The sequence below is a fragment of the Catharus ustulatus genome, chromosome 4 (assembly GCF_009819885.2).
Source record: "Catharus ustulatus isolate bCatUst1 chromosome 4, bCatUst1.pri.v2, whole genome shotgun sequence".
Classification (NCBI taxonomy): Eukaryota; Metazoa; Chordata; class Aves; order Passeriformes; family Turdidae; genus Catharus; species Catharus ustulatus.
The window spans coordinates 29950540-29968133 of NC_046224.1; the positions used below are offsets into that span (position 1 = coordinate 29950540).

The 17594-nt window shown below is 37.5% G+C and overlaps 1 protein-coding gene across 2 annotated transcripts in view; it reads right to left on the bottom strand.

The window, feature by feature from the left end:
• Positions 1 to 4418: 4418 nt before the first annotated feature.
• Positions 4419 to 17594, bottom strand: part of PNPLA8 (patatin like phospholipase domain containing 8) — a 37421-nt gene continuing 24245 nt past the window's right edge. For both annotated transcript variants that reach the window (XM_033057184.2, XM_033057185.2), the window contains exons 9-10: positions 7089 to 7284; positions 4419 to 5258 (exon numbers count right to left, since the gene is read on the bottom strand). In XM_033057184.2, the coding sequence (XP_032913075.1) occupies positions 4984 to 5258; positions 7089 to 7284 (471 nt within the window). In that variant the 3' untranslated portion in view covers positions 4419 to 4983. The remainder of the gene's footprint in view (positions 5259 to 7088; positions 7285 to 17594) is intronic.

A 17594-nucleotide genomic window follows, 5' to 3' on the forward strand; every position in this document is an offset into this window, starting at 1 on the left:
AATCGCTAATGGTTCCCTTGCTGAAAATGGACAACTTTATTAAAATTTATTTATTTTTTAAATGTATAAATTTATTAAACAGAATTGTTCTTGTTAAATCTTGAAGATCAATTTGAAAATTACGAGTATCTGCAAACAGTGAAGGCCATCAGCAGAGTATTGGACCATGTAGAATTAATGGGCACATACTAGGAGCAGACACAACTGCAGGTGTGGGAATGAGGAGGCTGAGCACAGAACATGGGAACTGGGGGGTAGCACCTCCTTGAGTTCATACCACAGTGATGTGCAGCTGACGCAAGCAAAGAGCCTACTCATTCCTTCAGAGTTTGAGGAAGAGGCATCTGGCATGCTTATTTTTCTTCATAAATGAGTATGATAGCACCAAGAATAAATCTTACTTCTAGCACCAAACTATCCTTCAAACAGAACAGTTCTGCAAGGTCTGAAAATGACTCACTGTTTAAGCAATGGGGTGAACAAACACAAACAACTGGGTTTTCTGTCTTGCCTTATGTAGTTGAATGTAAAAACCTATGGGTTTCTATCACAGCTGGCCTGGGGTGCAGTCCTTAGGCTGAAAGAGGAGGCCTTAACACATCCCCCCCTGCAAAAGATTATGTTTGTATATAATACTTGTCATTTTGAGAACAATCTTGTAATGGAAGAAAACCAGCACTATCTGTTGACCCAGCAAAATATAATTAATCTCTGATGAAAAATTAATGTGACCAATAAATAATAAGCACATACCAGATTTTTCATTCACCTCTCATGTGTCTTGCATTACTTCAGCCTGTATCAGCTCCCTTTACCAGTTCAGCAGGAAAAGCAGAATAAATGAAATATAAGTAATGGATCAAAGACAAGACAATCCCTAGCTATTAGAACTAAAGAGAAGAAGCTGCTAGACATTTCCTATGGATTCTGCTATATATGAGGGATTAACGAGTTCTCACCTGCCTCACAGGTTAAAGGGATTCAGTTGGCCATGGAGACTGGTAGGCACAAGGCATTACAGAACCCCCTTCAAGAAGGTCAATTTCTAAATTTTACAATAAATCAGTTTATTTTGCTCTTTTAATTACGTTTAGCCATTCTGTAACCTTGCTCCTCAGGGGTTTAACACCTTTTACTTTCCAGTTAAATTGACTTTTTAAGTTTCAGCACTTCTGGTATTATGCAAGTGTTGTCCCTTCGCCTACTATCTTTTCCTTCTTGAAGTATTTTTAAACAGCAACAGGTTGCCTCCTTCTAGCCTTTGTTTTGTTGAATCAAACAAACCACACTCTCCTAATCTTCCCTTTGGCAGCCCTTCTTTGCATCTGTTTTAGTCTGAATATCTCTTTCTCTAATAGCACTGACCAAAACTATAATTATAGTCAACTGTGGCTGCCTGCAGCTTGTGCAATAGAATCAGTATCTTCACTGCTGGAATGGACACTGACAGAAAGCATCTTAAAGTGATCACACCTCAACATTTAGAAGTTTTATTTTCTTTCCTTTGGTAATGAAACCTCCTTCAATTAACATCTCCTTCTGCATAGATAATTAGAAACTAAGAGGTGACCTAAGAGGTCATCTAAGAAAACCTAAGAGGCTCTTACGGCTTAGGCTCTTAGGCCTTTTTTCTGACATTGCATAAAGGGAGATTATTTTATGCATATTCCTTTCCATTTCCTAGTCTGGGCTCTTTCTTTCTGCCTTTCAAAGTAAGAGCAAAGTAATTTTGCTGATTTTGCAAATTTGACATCTTTCTCAACTAAAGCCTAAACTCATCAGAGAACCACAGAAAGGCTTGGGTAAGAAGAGACCTTAAAGATTATCTAGCTCCAACCCCATTGTTGTGGGCAGGGACACCAATAAAGTTCCTGATTTTATTTCCAGGATACAGGCACATTTTCAAGTGGTAACTCTCATCTGGTCAGACAAACCTTCTAGTCACCTCTGAACGCACAAGTTACCTAGAATGCTTATCTACTCTTTTCTTGTGATTGCTTATTCTAGATTCAAAATTCAATCTAATTTTTTCAAGTTTGCTCCCATTTTCCTTGCTGGCCAGGGAAATTCTCTGGTGCAGTGATATAGTTATTTTAGTAGCTGTGACTGCTGAGTCAATTTCAGTTTTTTAAAAGAACAGTTTTTAGCCCCACAGCATTCCCAGGGTTACTTTTTCAAAGCAGGATTCCTTTAACATGATGTTCTGCAGTAGAGTATTCCTTTTCCCATTGTTAACATTTTTGTTCTTCAGAGGCACTTTTTTTCATTCTAGTCTATTCTCTTCTCAAGTCCATGGTGCACTGAAATCATATTGTTCAAAATATTCACGATCACTCCTAGATTCATCTGTGAAGGAAATTATCACTTTCTTCAGTCCATCACAATTAGTTAAAACCTGCTTGTATTTGACACAGTGCTAATTCCCTTGCTCCCTATCAATAAAATCCTGAATTTTAATTTAAAAATGAGATCTCATTCCACTACAATTCTTATTCCATTTTCTGCTGTTAAAGTATCATGCAGTATTCCACAGCCAATGCCTCAAACTTCCTGAAAATAATTTTACTTTAAAATAGAATGCTGTAGGAACACATTCATAGTAGTTAGGATTCCTGGCAAATTGCTATTTTTTTTTGGAAGTAATTAAAAACTAATTACAGCTCAAGTGAAACATCTATTGCATCTCCACATTTTAAAATGGTTTAGAGAGGAAAACAAACTCCTCATTAGTGTCTGATAGACAGTGTAGCACTTGCAACATCAAGAATCAAAGAGTTAATCTGAAGGCACTGAATAAAAGCACCCAGTGAATTTATGTACAGAGGACTAAAACAGTCTGAATTAATTACTCTCCAGCTCAACTCAATTCCATATGTACTTTTAAAAGCCACACTTAAGAAAAATATTGTTATAGCAATAAAGATGAAGGGGAAAAGGGGTGAATGAAAATAAGACAGCAGCTTCCAGCAAAAACAGTACCGTCACGAATCCAGATCTTACTCTATTTCAAATAAAATCCTCAGAACACAAAGTTTTACTTATATAAAAAAAAATAAATGGAAACATTATCACTTTGTTCACTAAAGGTACATGTTTCCTCAGATAATACTTGCCCCAAAAAACTGTGCCTGGAAACTTATGAATTCAGAATAATGCCTTTGATATCTCATGGATGATGCTGTGATTTTGCTCTTTGCCAGAGAGGTGTGCAATGTGTGTTGTTACATGAGACCACCTGATACTGTCTGTTTTGACTTAGGGTGCCAGCAACACAATTTAACTCTATTCTGATAGAGGTACTTAGTACAATGTTGACATTTCTTTTTTATAGGCTTAAATCATCTCACACCTATGGGAAAGGTTTGATCTCATTATTCTTCCATTCAGTTCTTAGTAATTGGAATGCAAAAGGGAAGCTGAATAAATGAAAGCTGGATTATGATCATAAATCTCTGCCTTGTATGGCAAACACAAGGGAGAGAATGGAGGATGAAAAAGGTGAATATCTGAGTAAAATGAGACAGGTCAAAATTTAAAATATATCAGATTAAAAAAACCCCAAAAATAACATCCCAATTAAATGTTTTCTTGCACAGTCAAGAATATTATGTAGCACCTCCAAGGATCTCAGCTGTCTGCCTCATAGTTCCTTTCTGAACTGCAGCCTAATAACATTTTCAATGTTTCAAAACAAATACAGAAGGTGACTATCATAATAAATGTTATTTTTAGGTGATTAGTTCCAAACAGCCAAGTGGCAAATGCATTGATTTTGGTGAAATTGAATGTTTTAGCTACTACATAGAACTCATCTTTTATCTAGTCGATATTCTCATGCACTGTAACTGTCTACTGCAAGACAAACATTCACCCAAGCACTTGGCAAACAATCTTATTAACAGGTACGTGCCAACATGTGACAGCAGCTGTGTCTACCTCAAATTTCATGGCACTGTTTTGAAGAACTCCCACGTACCTTCCTGTTGTTGAAAATGCTGTTTGACATGCTGGGTTGTCACAGTTCTTGACATCCCTCATGGCATATGCAGGAAGTATGCCCAAAGGAATAGGCAATAGGACTAGAGTAAGTTCTAAACATTAACTTCACAGCCCTGACATAAATTTCAGGAGAATGCATATATGAAAGTTGGAAGACAAAAAGGAAATTAATATAATTTGATGTAGTAACTTCTAATTTTCTTCTTCACTAGAACTATACCTTAAATCTGGCACTCAAAACTGAAGTTTCTCCAATAAACTTTCTCATTCATATGAACTCCTTCAATATTTTATTTCCTTTATCCTCTAACTGGAATAGCTGCTCAAGTGAAGTTTTGGGGCTTGGGATTACTTTCAAATAATGAATTAATCAATCTGAAGTTATTCCCATAAAAGCAATAAGCAGAAAGTTCTAAAAATACCAGTTAATGTTGATAATTTAATAGGCCATTTATAGTCATCCAAACATTTTACTCAATACTGTTATGTACAAAATCCACTAAAATAAAAAAACAAATTTAAATGTTACCTTTCAGATGTAAAAGTGCAATTAACACAGGCAGAGTTTTTTGCAAGAACATTACATTTCTATTAAATTCACTGCCTACATAAGAGCCTAACAGGTATATAGCCTACACTTAAGTGATTGAGGATTTAATTTTTTTTGTTGACTTTTAATAAGCCTGGTAGTTGATAAATAAAGGTTTTCGGCCACTGTAATCACAGCACATACATCCAAAAATGCATTGCACAATTGTTTCCATAATTTTCATTTTTACCGACTTTCTGATATTAAAGTAGAGCAACAGTAAGATTCCAAAACCCTGTACCAAGTGTACACAAAACAGCCATCCTCAATGGCTTCCTCCAGAATTCTGGTAGCTTTCCAAACAGGTTATTTACCCGGAATCAATGTTCTTCCTTTACAGTACCAAATGGATTTTCTGGAACAAGATTTACATTTATCTTTCATGCATTACTGATTCACAATTTGGAAAGAAACGGCAAGCCTTCATACATGTCAGCCTTTAATCTTATCCAGTCCTGAAGCCTCTGCAAAGCTGATTTTTCTTGTGTTAATATTTTTGCAGCTTTTCTCAGTTTTTCTTCATTTCTTTCTAAATAACGAATTCCATCCGTCTGCAGCTGACTGAGTTTCTCTTTACGGCTTTCATCTAGAGGTATGTCTTCATTCATTAGAGGGTTAAATCTGAAATAAGTATCTGGCGGTAACAGTGCATCCAGCATGGTGTGAACTTCTGTATTGAAAACAAATGAAGAAAACACATTCACATGAGAGAGTCTTAACAATCCTGCAAGTGATCTGAACAACAACTGGTCTGGAAAGACATGGTAAGAGTAAATATGTGCTGCTTTGCTGAGTAAACATTTTTCTACCACTGCCTCATCAAAACCCCTTTCTCATTAGAAGACTTCTAAAAGACCGTGTAGCTCTGTTTACTCTGGAAAAGCTTAATCTTTTATTCCAAGACAACTTCACTGGTATGACAATTAAGTAAGCTTTGCAACTACCTAGATTTTTAATTACATTCCATTCCTTAACAAGTAAGAGCATATCCTGAAGAGCAGGAATTTAACTTGCATATTCCCATTTCAGGACACCGGGATTTTTGATATTTGGTACTAATAGAAGTAGGTATAATGAAAACAACAGATATGTTCTTCTGCTATCTCAAAGTAAAAATATGTAGGATTAAAGCTTTACTTTGTCTACAACAATTAATTTTTCTAATATATCACTACAGATTTGAGGCTTGAATTTAACATGCATTTAATTTAAAATATTCAAGTTAACTTCAGTTAACTAGTAAAATAAAAAACAATTAATGCATTTTTATGTTCTTTTTTTATAACCTGTTTCTCTCTCCTTTAGATCTTTTTGTTGGCTCACTTAAAATTCCATTTCTATCACTTCCTTCAGCATTCATTCTATCCTCTTTGTATTCTTACCATGTTCTTCCATTCTTTTAAATACTTATTGTCATATATAAAATTTTGAAATAAAAAAAGATCATGGATAAGATAAGAGAAAAAGATTCTTGCAAATCTGAAATCCTCTTGGCTTGGCCTCTCCTCCTGCAAATTACTCAGCTATGTCTGTTCCTGTCTCACTACATCCAATCTTTCTTGCCCTATTTAATACTTTCCCTTTTTTCCTTTGTAATACAAGTTTCCATTTGCTCAAATCTACTCTCCTCTCTTTCAACTTCTTTTCATTTGGTCTCCACAATGAACTTTCCTTTCTTCCTCTTCCCTTCAAATCTTGCGTCATTTTTCAGCTGCAATGAAACTTTCTGACAGAAAGTGGACAGCACTGCCTTTCCACAGCTGTGCAAAAGCCAAAAGGCAATCCACAATCTAGCTTTTTCCTACTAGTGACAGTCAGCTGACAGAGGCTATACAGCAAGGGATCTAGACCATAAGAGCATTTCATGTTCCCTGGCTTTCTGCAGTATCAGTTTCCTTTGCAATGGGAGAGGGAAATTATCTGTGTACCAATATTTCCTGTTTATAAAAATAAAACAGATGTAAACTGCTAGTGACAGAATTCCAGTGTACTCCCATCTAGGAACTGAATTTATTTTAGAAAACAGATTGGCTCTTCCTGACAGCAATGGAAGTCATCAGCACTGGCAGATACAGTATAGTCCTTGGAAAAGTACTGGTATAAAAGCATATGAAAAAAATATCAGAAATCAAATACTATTTCTGAAGACGTTGAAAATCAGTGCTCTGTATTAACTATAGCATTACTATGCATTTCTGTGTTATGGGAAAAACAAATAAAATATTAAAAAATACAATTTTAAAATGAATTCCTGAATATGCCTTTTATGCAAAAGCTCAAGTAAAAAGATTTATCCTCCAGAAAACACATAATACTGGTACTAAAACTATACACAGTAAGTTACAAAGAAACATGTTTTAATTAGTTTCATGGGGCGGGTAGAGAGAAGAAGGGAAAAGACAAAAGGTTGAAGATCGTTCTCTGAATTAGAACTATAATTCTAAGAAACATAAATAAAATTGTTGACAGTCCCAGTACAAGTGTATCTTAAGACACCAACCTTCTGTATCAGTTGCACTGTTGATAACATTCGTCAGTTTGGCTTTCAGACTGGTGTGTGTGACATTGGTCTTTACCTCGCTTTCATATCGACCAGTGCCCAGCGAAATCAGACACTGCAATGGAACATTTGGCCAGAGACACTTGCACTCATGAACTGCCAGCGCAGAAGGATTATTTAGGAGCAGACCTCCATCCTGTAAATTAAGAAGAAATACAAATATTGGTACTATACATAACATACAATCACAAAAGAAAATGCAGCTATAAATTAAATTAGCATAGCCCTAATATATAAAACCAATTAAAACCAATAAGCATTAATTTCCATGAGCAAAAATTTGTGAAATTAAATTAAATCTGTTTGTGCAATGCAGCAGATGCCTAGCTTAGCCTCCCTGGCACTATCAGAGCAGCTGCTGGGGCTGTGCTCGGTTCTGCTGCAATATATAGAAGTGGTAGGCTGAAACAGCAGCATTCACTGGAATATCTAGATAAGTTATGACTTCATTTCTTAAAGACCTTTTCAGTAAGACAGCTATGCATCTTGACAATTTCTTAATCAAAAATCTGCCCCTTGAAATGCTTATTAGTGATATTACAAGGAAATTTTCTGTAACAAAATGCAAATCACTACCTGCAGATTCCAAAACAAATTAAAAAAGAAAAATCACAAGAGCTAAGCTTGGCCAAAGCTTACTTTGTATGCACAGTCATTACACAGGATGCTACAGTCTTGATTTAAGAGTTGGAAAGTCATTTAGGTTGGAAAAAACTTATTAATCTCATCTGGTCCAGCCCCCCTGGTCAAGCAGGGTCAGCTACAGCATGCTGCCCAAGGCCATGCCCAGTTGGGTTTTGAGTATCTCCACAAAAGGAGACTTCAAAACCCCTGTAGGCAACCTGTTCCAGTCTTTGACCACCTTCACAGTAAAATATTTTTCCTGTGTTCAGATGAAATTTCCTAACTTTTCAGTTACACCATTGTCTCTTGTCCTATCAATGGGCACTACTGGGAAGACTACAGCTTCCTCATCTTCCTTCCCTCCCATTCTTGACTGGTACACATATGTAAAATCCTCTCCCCTAGCCTTTCCTTCTCCTGGCTGAATAGTCTCAGCTGACTCAAGTTTCTCCTTACAGTAGAGTCCCTTAATCATCTTTGTGGCCTGAACTGGACTAACTGCAATAGACTTGTGTCCCTCTCATACTGGGAAACTAGAGACAGCACCCCAGATGTGGCCTCAGCAGCATAGAGAGGAAGGACCATCCCCCATGACCACTGGCAGCACCGCTATTGATGCAGCCCAGGATGCTGTTGGCCCTTTTTACTGCAAGCGGGCATTGCTCGTGTTGAGCTCGTTGTCCACCAGCACCCCAAAGTCCTTCTCTGCCAAGCTGCTTTACAACTCAGTGTGATGAGGCTGTTCCTCTGCATATGCAGGGCTCTGCCTTTTGCCTTTTTGAACTTCATGAGAATTCTTCAGTCTGTCGAGGTCCCTTTGTGTGGTGACCCAACCATTCAGTACCAGTCATTCCTCCCATGTTTGTATCATCCATGGAATTCTTGCAGGTATACTCTGTCCAATCATCCAGATCATTAATGAAGACATTAAATAGAATTTGCCCCAGTATGGATCCTAAGTACAACTCTAGTGTCTTGCTTACAACTTGTCTTTGTGACACCAATCCCAACTTGGGCCTAATCATTCAGCTAGCTTGTATCCACCTCACTGTCTATCTACCCAACCTACACTTTGTCAACTTGTCTATGGTATTATGGGAGGTAAGTATCAAAGGCTTTACAAAGTTGTGGCATCCAATGCTTTCTACTTATCTACCAATTGCAGAAGGCAATTGACCAATGGCAGGGTTGGTCAATTGTGCATAAACTACTTTGTAAATCCACGGTGACTACTCCTGATCACTTTTTTATCCTTTGTGACTTTATAAGGGCCTTTTCTGGAGGATTTCCTCTACCCTCTCCTAAGGGATTGGGGCTGAAGTCAACAAGCCTGAAGTTTCCCAAAGCTTTCTTCTTGCTGTTCCTGAAGACATGAATGGTATCTGCTTTCCCAATAGCCACGATCATTTCAAAATAATCAAGTCACCTCACAATGGTGTCAGCCAGGCCATCAGCACTCACTCACAGGTGCAAGTCATCAAATCTTATGAACTCATGTGGGACCAGTTCATTTAACTGTTCCCTAACCTTCTTCTCCTGGTTCTTCTCCTACCAAGTACAAGTCCTCCTTGGACCAGACTTTCACTCTAGCTGCAGGAGCCTGAGATTCTTGAAAGCCATTTAGCCATTTTTCCTGGTATAGACTGAGACAAAGGCAGCATTAAGCATCTTGGACTTCTCCAAATAAATCGTCACAAGCTCTCTTGCCCAGTCAGTAGCAGGCCCACACTTTCCCTAGTCTTTTTGCTGTTCATGTACTTTTAGAATCTTTTGTTGTTGCCCTTTATATCCCTCTGCAGGCCAGCTTTTGTTTTCCTAGCCCCACCTCTGCAAGACTGGACAGGACATCCATACTTCTGGGTCTCTTGCCCCTCCTACACCTTTTGTACACTTCCTTTTTATGCTGGAGTTTAGTTAGGACATACTTGCTCGTCTCTTCCTACCATCTTTGCTTGATTTGCAAATTATTGGGGTGGCCCTTTGCTGAATTTGGAGGGAGTGATTACTAACTATCAGCTAGCTCTCCTAAAAAGCAGTGTTCTAGTCCTGCTTTTATTCCCTGCCTCCTTCTCTTAGGATCCTGACCTCCATCCTCTCACAGTCACTATAGCCAAAGCTTTCTTTAACTTTCATATTCCTGACCAGTTCTTTATTCTTCATAATCACCAGGTCCAGCAAAACACCATTTCTTGTTGGTTCCACCATCAACTATAACAGCTGCTGTGATCAAAGCATTTGAAAGACCTCCTTGGTGGCTAAAGTTCTTCTGTATTGTCCTTTCAGCAGGTATTAGGATGATTCAAGGTCCTGTGAGAACCAGCCCTGGGGATATGAGGCTTCTTTACCTTGTCTGAAGATCACAATTCAGGCCAATACTACTAGGAACAAATGCTACTCTGGAATTGAGGAGAGACATCTTTTGCTAGCAACGTGTTAGAAGTGTAGTTTTTGAGGCTGGGATGAAATACTTCAGGACTAATAAGAAGCAGTGTAAATGACAGTAAGCCTGAGAAGCATTCAGACAATGAGACTGTGATCCACTGAATCTCAATAAGTCCATTCAGCACTTCCTGGAAGCAAAATGACCTTCACTCCAACTAAGAAACAGATTAATTTGGAATTTGAACTAAACAGAAATTTTTAAAATTTGGAATACCTTAAAATCAGCAGTTATAGAAGCAAAACTTAAGCTTGAGAACATTATCAATAGCAGTGATGAGAATAGCTCTATTCATTCAGAATCTATACAAACAAGTAAAATATAAAAGAACCAGAATATTTACTACAATAGATATAATGCAAGCACTCTCTATATTCTAAAGTTCCCTGAAATCACTATATCCCATATCTGACCATCACACTACTAGAACAATAAGGAAAAGCAACTCTACCCAGGAATAGTTTAGAATAAAAAAGGTTTTAGAGATGAAAAACATTTTACAGAAATTCCTTGTAACTACAGCTGTGCTAGATAAGTACGAATAGGATTACTGAGCTTAGTTTCTGCAGTTTACTTTCTTTTAATTAACCTTTCATTTCAACCTACAAAAAGTTCTTTGAACTCTTTCTGGACACCATCCACCTTGCTCAAAACAGTAAATACGCTGCTAACATGAATGGTCTCTTCAATACCATTATCCTTTGCTCATGTTTAGTCTAGAAAACTAAATACAAGGATGTTTTTGTCCTCCATATAATTCCTCGTGAATCTTTATCTAAAATTTTAAGAATTATCATAGTGGTGCTTAATTATTTCTTTAAATCCTAGATTAAAAACATGCTTACAAAATAATTTCCACTGATATTGTCAATATAATTAAATTACACATGACTGCTACACCATGGGAAAATTAGTGTTATCAGAAGTTTGAGGGTATATAGTATTAGAATACTACAGTATTTTTGTAATACTGACAAATAAAAGATCAAAGGAACATAAAATATCTATACATACCAAATATGTTTGTGATGATAACTAACAGCTTTGTGCAATGATTTCCATATTTAAACATTCTCCAATTTAGATTTATTGTAATGACAGTAAATTCCTAATGATTTTCAATTTATACACAGCTTCTACCATTTATACAGATAATAGACACACCTTAGTTTTTTGAAAGTTAGAACCAGGACTAAGAAAGGCAACTGACTTTTTCCTTCTCCTTCAGAGATTATGGGTGGTAACAACCATGTCCTAATCAATACTTAAAATAAGATTACAGTAATTTCACGAATACAAGCCGCACCATTTTCACCAAAATTTTGGTGGAGACCCGGAAGCGCGGCTAGTACTCCAGGGCGGCTAATACATGAACAATATTCTAAAAGCTGCCAACACGGAAGTGAGAGCCCGCGGCAGTCCCAAGCCAAGCTGGAGCCCGGCCAGCCCCGGCAGAGGTGGGAAAGCCTGGCAGAGGCGGGGCCAGCGGTGCGGGGGGCGGGTGGCAGAGCCCGAGCCAGCAGGGCGGGGGAGCCCGGCAGAACGGGGGCTAGCAGTGCAAGGGAGCCCGGCTGCACAGGGGAGCATGGCAGAAGCGAGAAGCCCGGTGGGCGGGGCTGCCCGGTGGTGCGGGGAAGCACAGCAGAACCGGGGCTAGCAGCGCAGGGGAGCCCAGCAGAACTGGGGCCAGCAGCGTGGGGGAGCCCGGTGGCACGGGGGCCTGCAGTGCCGGCCAGGGCAAGCAAACGCGGCGGCAGCGGTGTGGACAGTAGTGGGGGGCAAGTGAGCCTGGCGGCAGCCAGCCCCAAGCAGCCCCACAAGCCGTGGTGCCGAGCGGGGCCACTCAGCCCCGTCGACAACCATGAGCGGGCCGAGCCTGCCCAGCCAGTAAACCCCGCTATGCCACGATCCTGTTACTAATTGGCAAATTTGTGAAAGTTGCACACGGATCCTCGCTACGAACGAAAGTGCAGCTAATATTCGGGTGTGGCTTTTTTATTGACAAAGACATCAACGTTGTTGACGCACCGGGAGTGCAGCTTATACTCCGTGCGGCTTGTATTCGTGAAATCACTGTACTCTGTTAAAAAAGCAATGTCCATCATACTGCTTTTTCTTACAATGATCAACTACTAAAGGAATAAATAATGCTATTAGTTAAACTGTACTATTTAAGGACTCAGTGAAGGAAATACTGCAGTAATTTGTTTTAATCTGCAGTTCCAGAAACCATACAGCAAATTATGTCAAAAGCTGAAATTCTTGTGAAAAAGTATTTCCACCATTTTTAAAATTAGTTATGATTTCACATTTATGTGCATTCTAAGAAAATGTAAACAACAAAGAACTTTCCATTCTGAAAATGAATAAACAGAAACTAACCCTTCTGATTCTGGATAATTCCTCTAACTTCATAAAACTGGAAAATAGTCCATCCCAAGAAGTCTACTGAACTAGCAATACAGAAATATGACAGCCAGATCTAAATGTTTTAAAATTAATTTTAAGAAATCATGACATATTCTTCTCCATGTTTGCCCTTGAGACACAGGAACAGAATTCCCAAGTGATTGACTCCAAAGTTTTGTACAAGAGATACTGAGATCACAGGAAAATTCACTGAGTCTTGTCTTGGAGAGCTGCTAAATCTGCTGTCCTAAATCTTTTTTCTGATTCTGTCAAACTTATTCTGTGCTATAAATACTATATAAACTCATCCTTAATAAATACATTTTTAGAAAAAAATCATTATTTATAACTTACTAATTAAAATATTTTATTGTAAGTGTTCAACTTTTAAAATATATTAAAAATACTTTAACCAAAATGCAATAAACATAAACACTGAATGACTGCCAGTTTTAAGGAATGTCTTGGTAACTAACAACAGTTTTCTCATTCCTTCTAGATTCCATGAGATTTCTTACTATTCTGAACTTCCGTGCAATTAAGCAACTGGAAGTAAACAAGGTCAATTTATCTGATCTATGGCTACAGAGATGCAGCAACATCAATCCCTGTTTGTCTCAAAATAATGAAAACAAAATAATGATCTTTACACCAATGATGGTGCAAAAAACTTGTTGATATAAAGTGATATTTTAACTTATGCTATAAACATCAAGCTTTAACTTACGCTATAAGCTTCAAGTTACAATTCAAATTCTACAAAACAGTGCGAACTTTATGCACAGCCCTAAAACTTTTCGGTTCCTATTATCAGTTCCTTTTTGACAGATGGAATGTCTTCACTGTGTTCCTCCCTTCCTCTAAATTATTAGCTATGGAATGGCACTGCCTGTGTGCACACAGAAAAAGAGGTCATGTGAACAGAATATTCGATAAAGTACTACATTGTTGACATACACTGTGTCTAAAAGCAAAACCAATAGATCAAGTGAAGCGATTATCCCCTTTTATTCAGTATGCACAAGGCCAGACTGGGGATAGATACTTTCTGCAGCTTTGGACACCCAGTTACAAAGCACCAAAGAACTGGAACACATACAGTAAAGAACCACTAAGATGGTTTGGGGTCTGAAGTACATAACATATGAGAAGAAATGCCGGGAACTAGGCTTGCTTACCCCATTAAAAGAGAAAGCCAAGGAGGAAACTAATCAGTGTGTTTCACTATCTAAAGTGGAAACACCCAGATTCTTTCAAAAAGTATAGAGTAGAGAAGCTGTGGAATGTCCATCCTTGCATATTTTCAAAACTAAACTGGGCAAATTCTTGAGCAACACAACCCAACTTTGAGGTTTAGCCTGTTTTTGAACAGAAGGTTGGATCAGACAACCATCTGAGGCCCTCTCCTCCTCCAGTGTTCCTAAGGTTCTACTCTATTTAAAGAAATACTGCATGAATCACAGATGCATGTAATTTTAGCTATAAAACATTTCAAAACCCATTTTTATTAGAAATTTAATTTTGTTAGTCCAGCCTCAGTCTTGTGGAAAATACAAAATCTGTAGTGTCAGGAGAAGCTTCAGTTGGATATTTAAGAAAAATGTCTTAACCAAAAACCATTAGAACAGACTGAAGAGGGAAGTGGTGGAGTCATCATCCCTAGAGGTAATTAGAAGACATTCAATGTGCTGCTTACGGCATGGTTTAGTGGTGGGTTGAGGCAGTATTAGGTTAATGGTTGGATTTTGTAGGTTTTTTCCAACATAAATGAGTCTATGCTTCACACCTTGCAATCTTTAACAGAAAGGGTAACTTACAGGAACTCTTCAAATGACTAAACTGTTGACCTATATCCACAACAGGTGGAACTGGCCCAAGTTCTGACTCAGGACTCAGTGTTGGGAAAACAGCCAGGACAGATCCCCTTTTATTTCTGAACTCCCATTCTTTGATCACCTGGTCTTCCCTATATTTCACCCTCTCTTCTCATTTAGATACATCTCAATCCAATTTCAAAGTCTCTTTTTCACTTCCCAAGCACGAGTCACCCCTTCCTTTCACTGCTGCTACACTCACTGCACTGGCAAGTGCCAGACACTGCTTCATCTGCTGAACTTTGCAAAACCATTCTACACTTGAGTCAACTTAATTTGCTGGCAGTACACCAAAGACAAAGTGCTGGAGTAGGAATGCTAATGCAAGGAGATACTAGAAAAAGGGGTATAACTCTCCCAATGTCATCATGCAGGCAAGTAGGAAGGAAATGGTTTTTAAAAAATTTCTAAATAAAATCCAGATATTTCTAAACTTAAAATAGTATAAGTAATCAAATAAGTTAATGTTAAAATGGAACTTAATAATAATACAACCCCAAATTTGCTAGTGATAGCAAAGCAATTAACTCAGGCACCAGGACATTGCTTTCAGTCTTGTGTCAAAGGCTTTTCCAGGTGGCAAACATTCAGATGTCTGTTATATTTAGTATCTTTCTCCCAGATGAAACCAATTAAGTTTTTTTCACACAGATTTTTTTTCCACAAAAATTCCTTAATGCAACAGTAACCATATTTTTAGGGTTTGCTGGTAGGTAACAAGGAGTCTAAAGTTGTAGCTAGTATTTTCTATCAGTGTTTTGATAGCTGCAAAATGGTCAGGCAAGGCTTTCCTGTGACTTGACTTAGAGATCTCAAATTATTTAAAGCACGAAAAATACATATTTTGTAAACAAATGTTCCCATAAAAACTCTGTTGAAGATACCCTGCTTGCACAGTTCTAGAGGTAAAGAAAGGCCTGGTTAAACACTGTGAAATAGATGGGTGCAAATTCCACAATCAGAAGGAAAATAGATTGGGAAGTCTCAAAGAAAGTATTCCAGAGCACTTGGGAACACAGGACTTTCTGAAAATCTTGTCCTATTTAAATAATTATGGTGAATGGGTATGAAGTCACCAGTGACACACTTAAGTCAATACTTTGAAAATAATTATTTAAAAATAAGATACCAAAATTCAAAAATCATACTATACTTTACCATGGGAGATCAGTTGTTTCTCACAAGAACATTCTGTACATTCATAGGCTCTCACTGTGTTTCCTAATTCTGTCAGACTCAAGTTGAGCCTTGTAATTGTTCTGCATAACACATTGTGTGCCACAGTTTCATTTAAATGATGCTAAATTTTGTGAAGAAAATAATCTAGCACTGAATGAAGGATATATAATGTATGAAAGCCAAGTCTGATATTTGGAAGCTGAGTTTGTTGGCTCCATAGTAACCACTTCACCTCACTGCCTATGCAGACATGCTTTGCATTTTAGTTCACTCTTACAGACTTGCTCTGTTATTTACTTTCATTGTCTTTGTGAAAAAGCAGAGAGAATTAGTACAAAGCTATCACAGGACAAGACACACTAAGACTCTGAATAGACTTCTACAAAGTATTTTTTAAAATTCTCTGCTTAAAGTCAACATAAATATAACAAATATGCAGCTTAAGGACAAGTCTAGTACCTGTAAATGAAGAGTTTGAGAAGTTGCTCCATAGTAATAAGGGGTTACTTCTTAGAAAAACTAAAATAACTACTTTAAAAACATTTACTCTATATTCCTTTAGCAAATGGATATGATTTACCACATCATTCTAGAAAGTCATCGCAATGTATTTATGTACATAGCAGCAAAAGTCCTCTAAGTAGAAGACAGGAATGAGAAAGGGGAGGATTCTTTCACTACCTAAGGTAGTAAGGTCTATCACCTTAACTTCAAGATTCACAACCCAGTCTAGTCCTCTCAGTGCTCTGGGAACCCAGTGTCGTTATGAAAACGTCAGTACGTGTTCCCTAAGCTTTAAGGCTTGCTCATTCAAGCATCACTGGACTAAAAATGTTACAGTTTTTGACAAATGCTTTGTGAAAAAGACATCTATACATTCCGATTTAACTGTACAATAGACTAGTCCCCTATAGCATTCAGCACAATACAATACAAAGATTACATGATTATGCTGTTCTGTTAGAATACACAAATATGTTTGAACTGTACATGAATTATGGCTCTCCTCTTGGGAGTAATCAGTCAGACTGGTCACAGTACTACTGAGGATGAAACTGATGAAAAGGAGCTTCCAGTAAGACAGCAAATCTTTATTTTCCTTAATAAACTATTTGGCAAAATATATAAGTTTTATAAACATGAAACAGGACAGAAGCAGAACTGTTTTCTCTTCATCTTGCTGATAAGCAGTGGATGGGGGTGCCAATATTTCTAACAAATCTCTCTCTAAAATGTATAGTGATCAAGAAAAATTTGTTTTAGCTTCATTATAATGGTGTGTTCCACTTTGCTGTTTGAGTGAGTAAAATTTTAAAATAACTTCAATAATATTTTATAAAGCATACAATGACCTACAGTTGTCTCCTTATACAAATATTTAATCCAATTTATTTGGGAAGATTTACTCTTGCTTTATAACCATGCTAAGAAGCAGACTACTGAGTCAACTCCATATATATACAATATAATATATTCTGCACTATGGTGATTCCCAACAGAGGTCCTAATTGGTGACAGATATAAATGCAATCCTCCTATACACCAAATTTCTAACAAGAAAGAAACCAAACCCTTTATTTAGGGAGAGGCAGAGTGCTCCTCTAGAATGCTGAAATAAACACCTTGTGCTCATTATTTTGAAATGCTGTCTCAAAATTATGATTTCTCTTCAGACACTAGGAAAAAAACCAAATTACTTGTCATAGAGTGTAGTGAAAAAGGGATTTCCCTTGGCATTAGGAAAAATTCTGGAGAAAATATTTGTATAGAATATGAAAATGCAATGCATTTGTATTTATATTATTGAATGACAACAATATTAAATTTCCGTTACTACAGTATTTTCTTAAAAGAATGAACTTTTACCACACCAGTTACAGAGAGACTTTATACTGAGATCACATGACAAAGTAAAAAAAT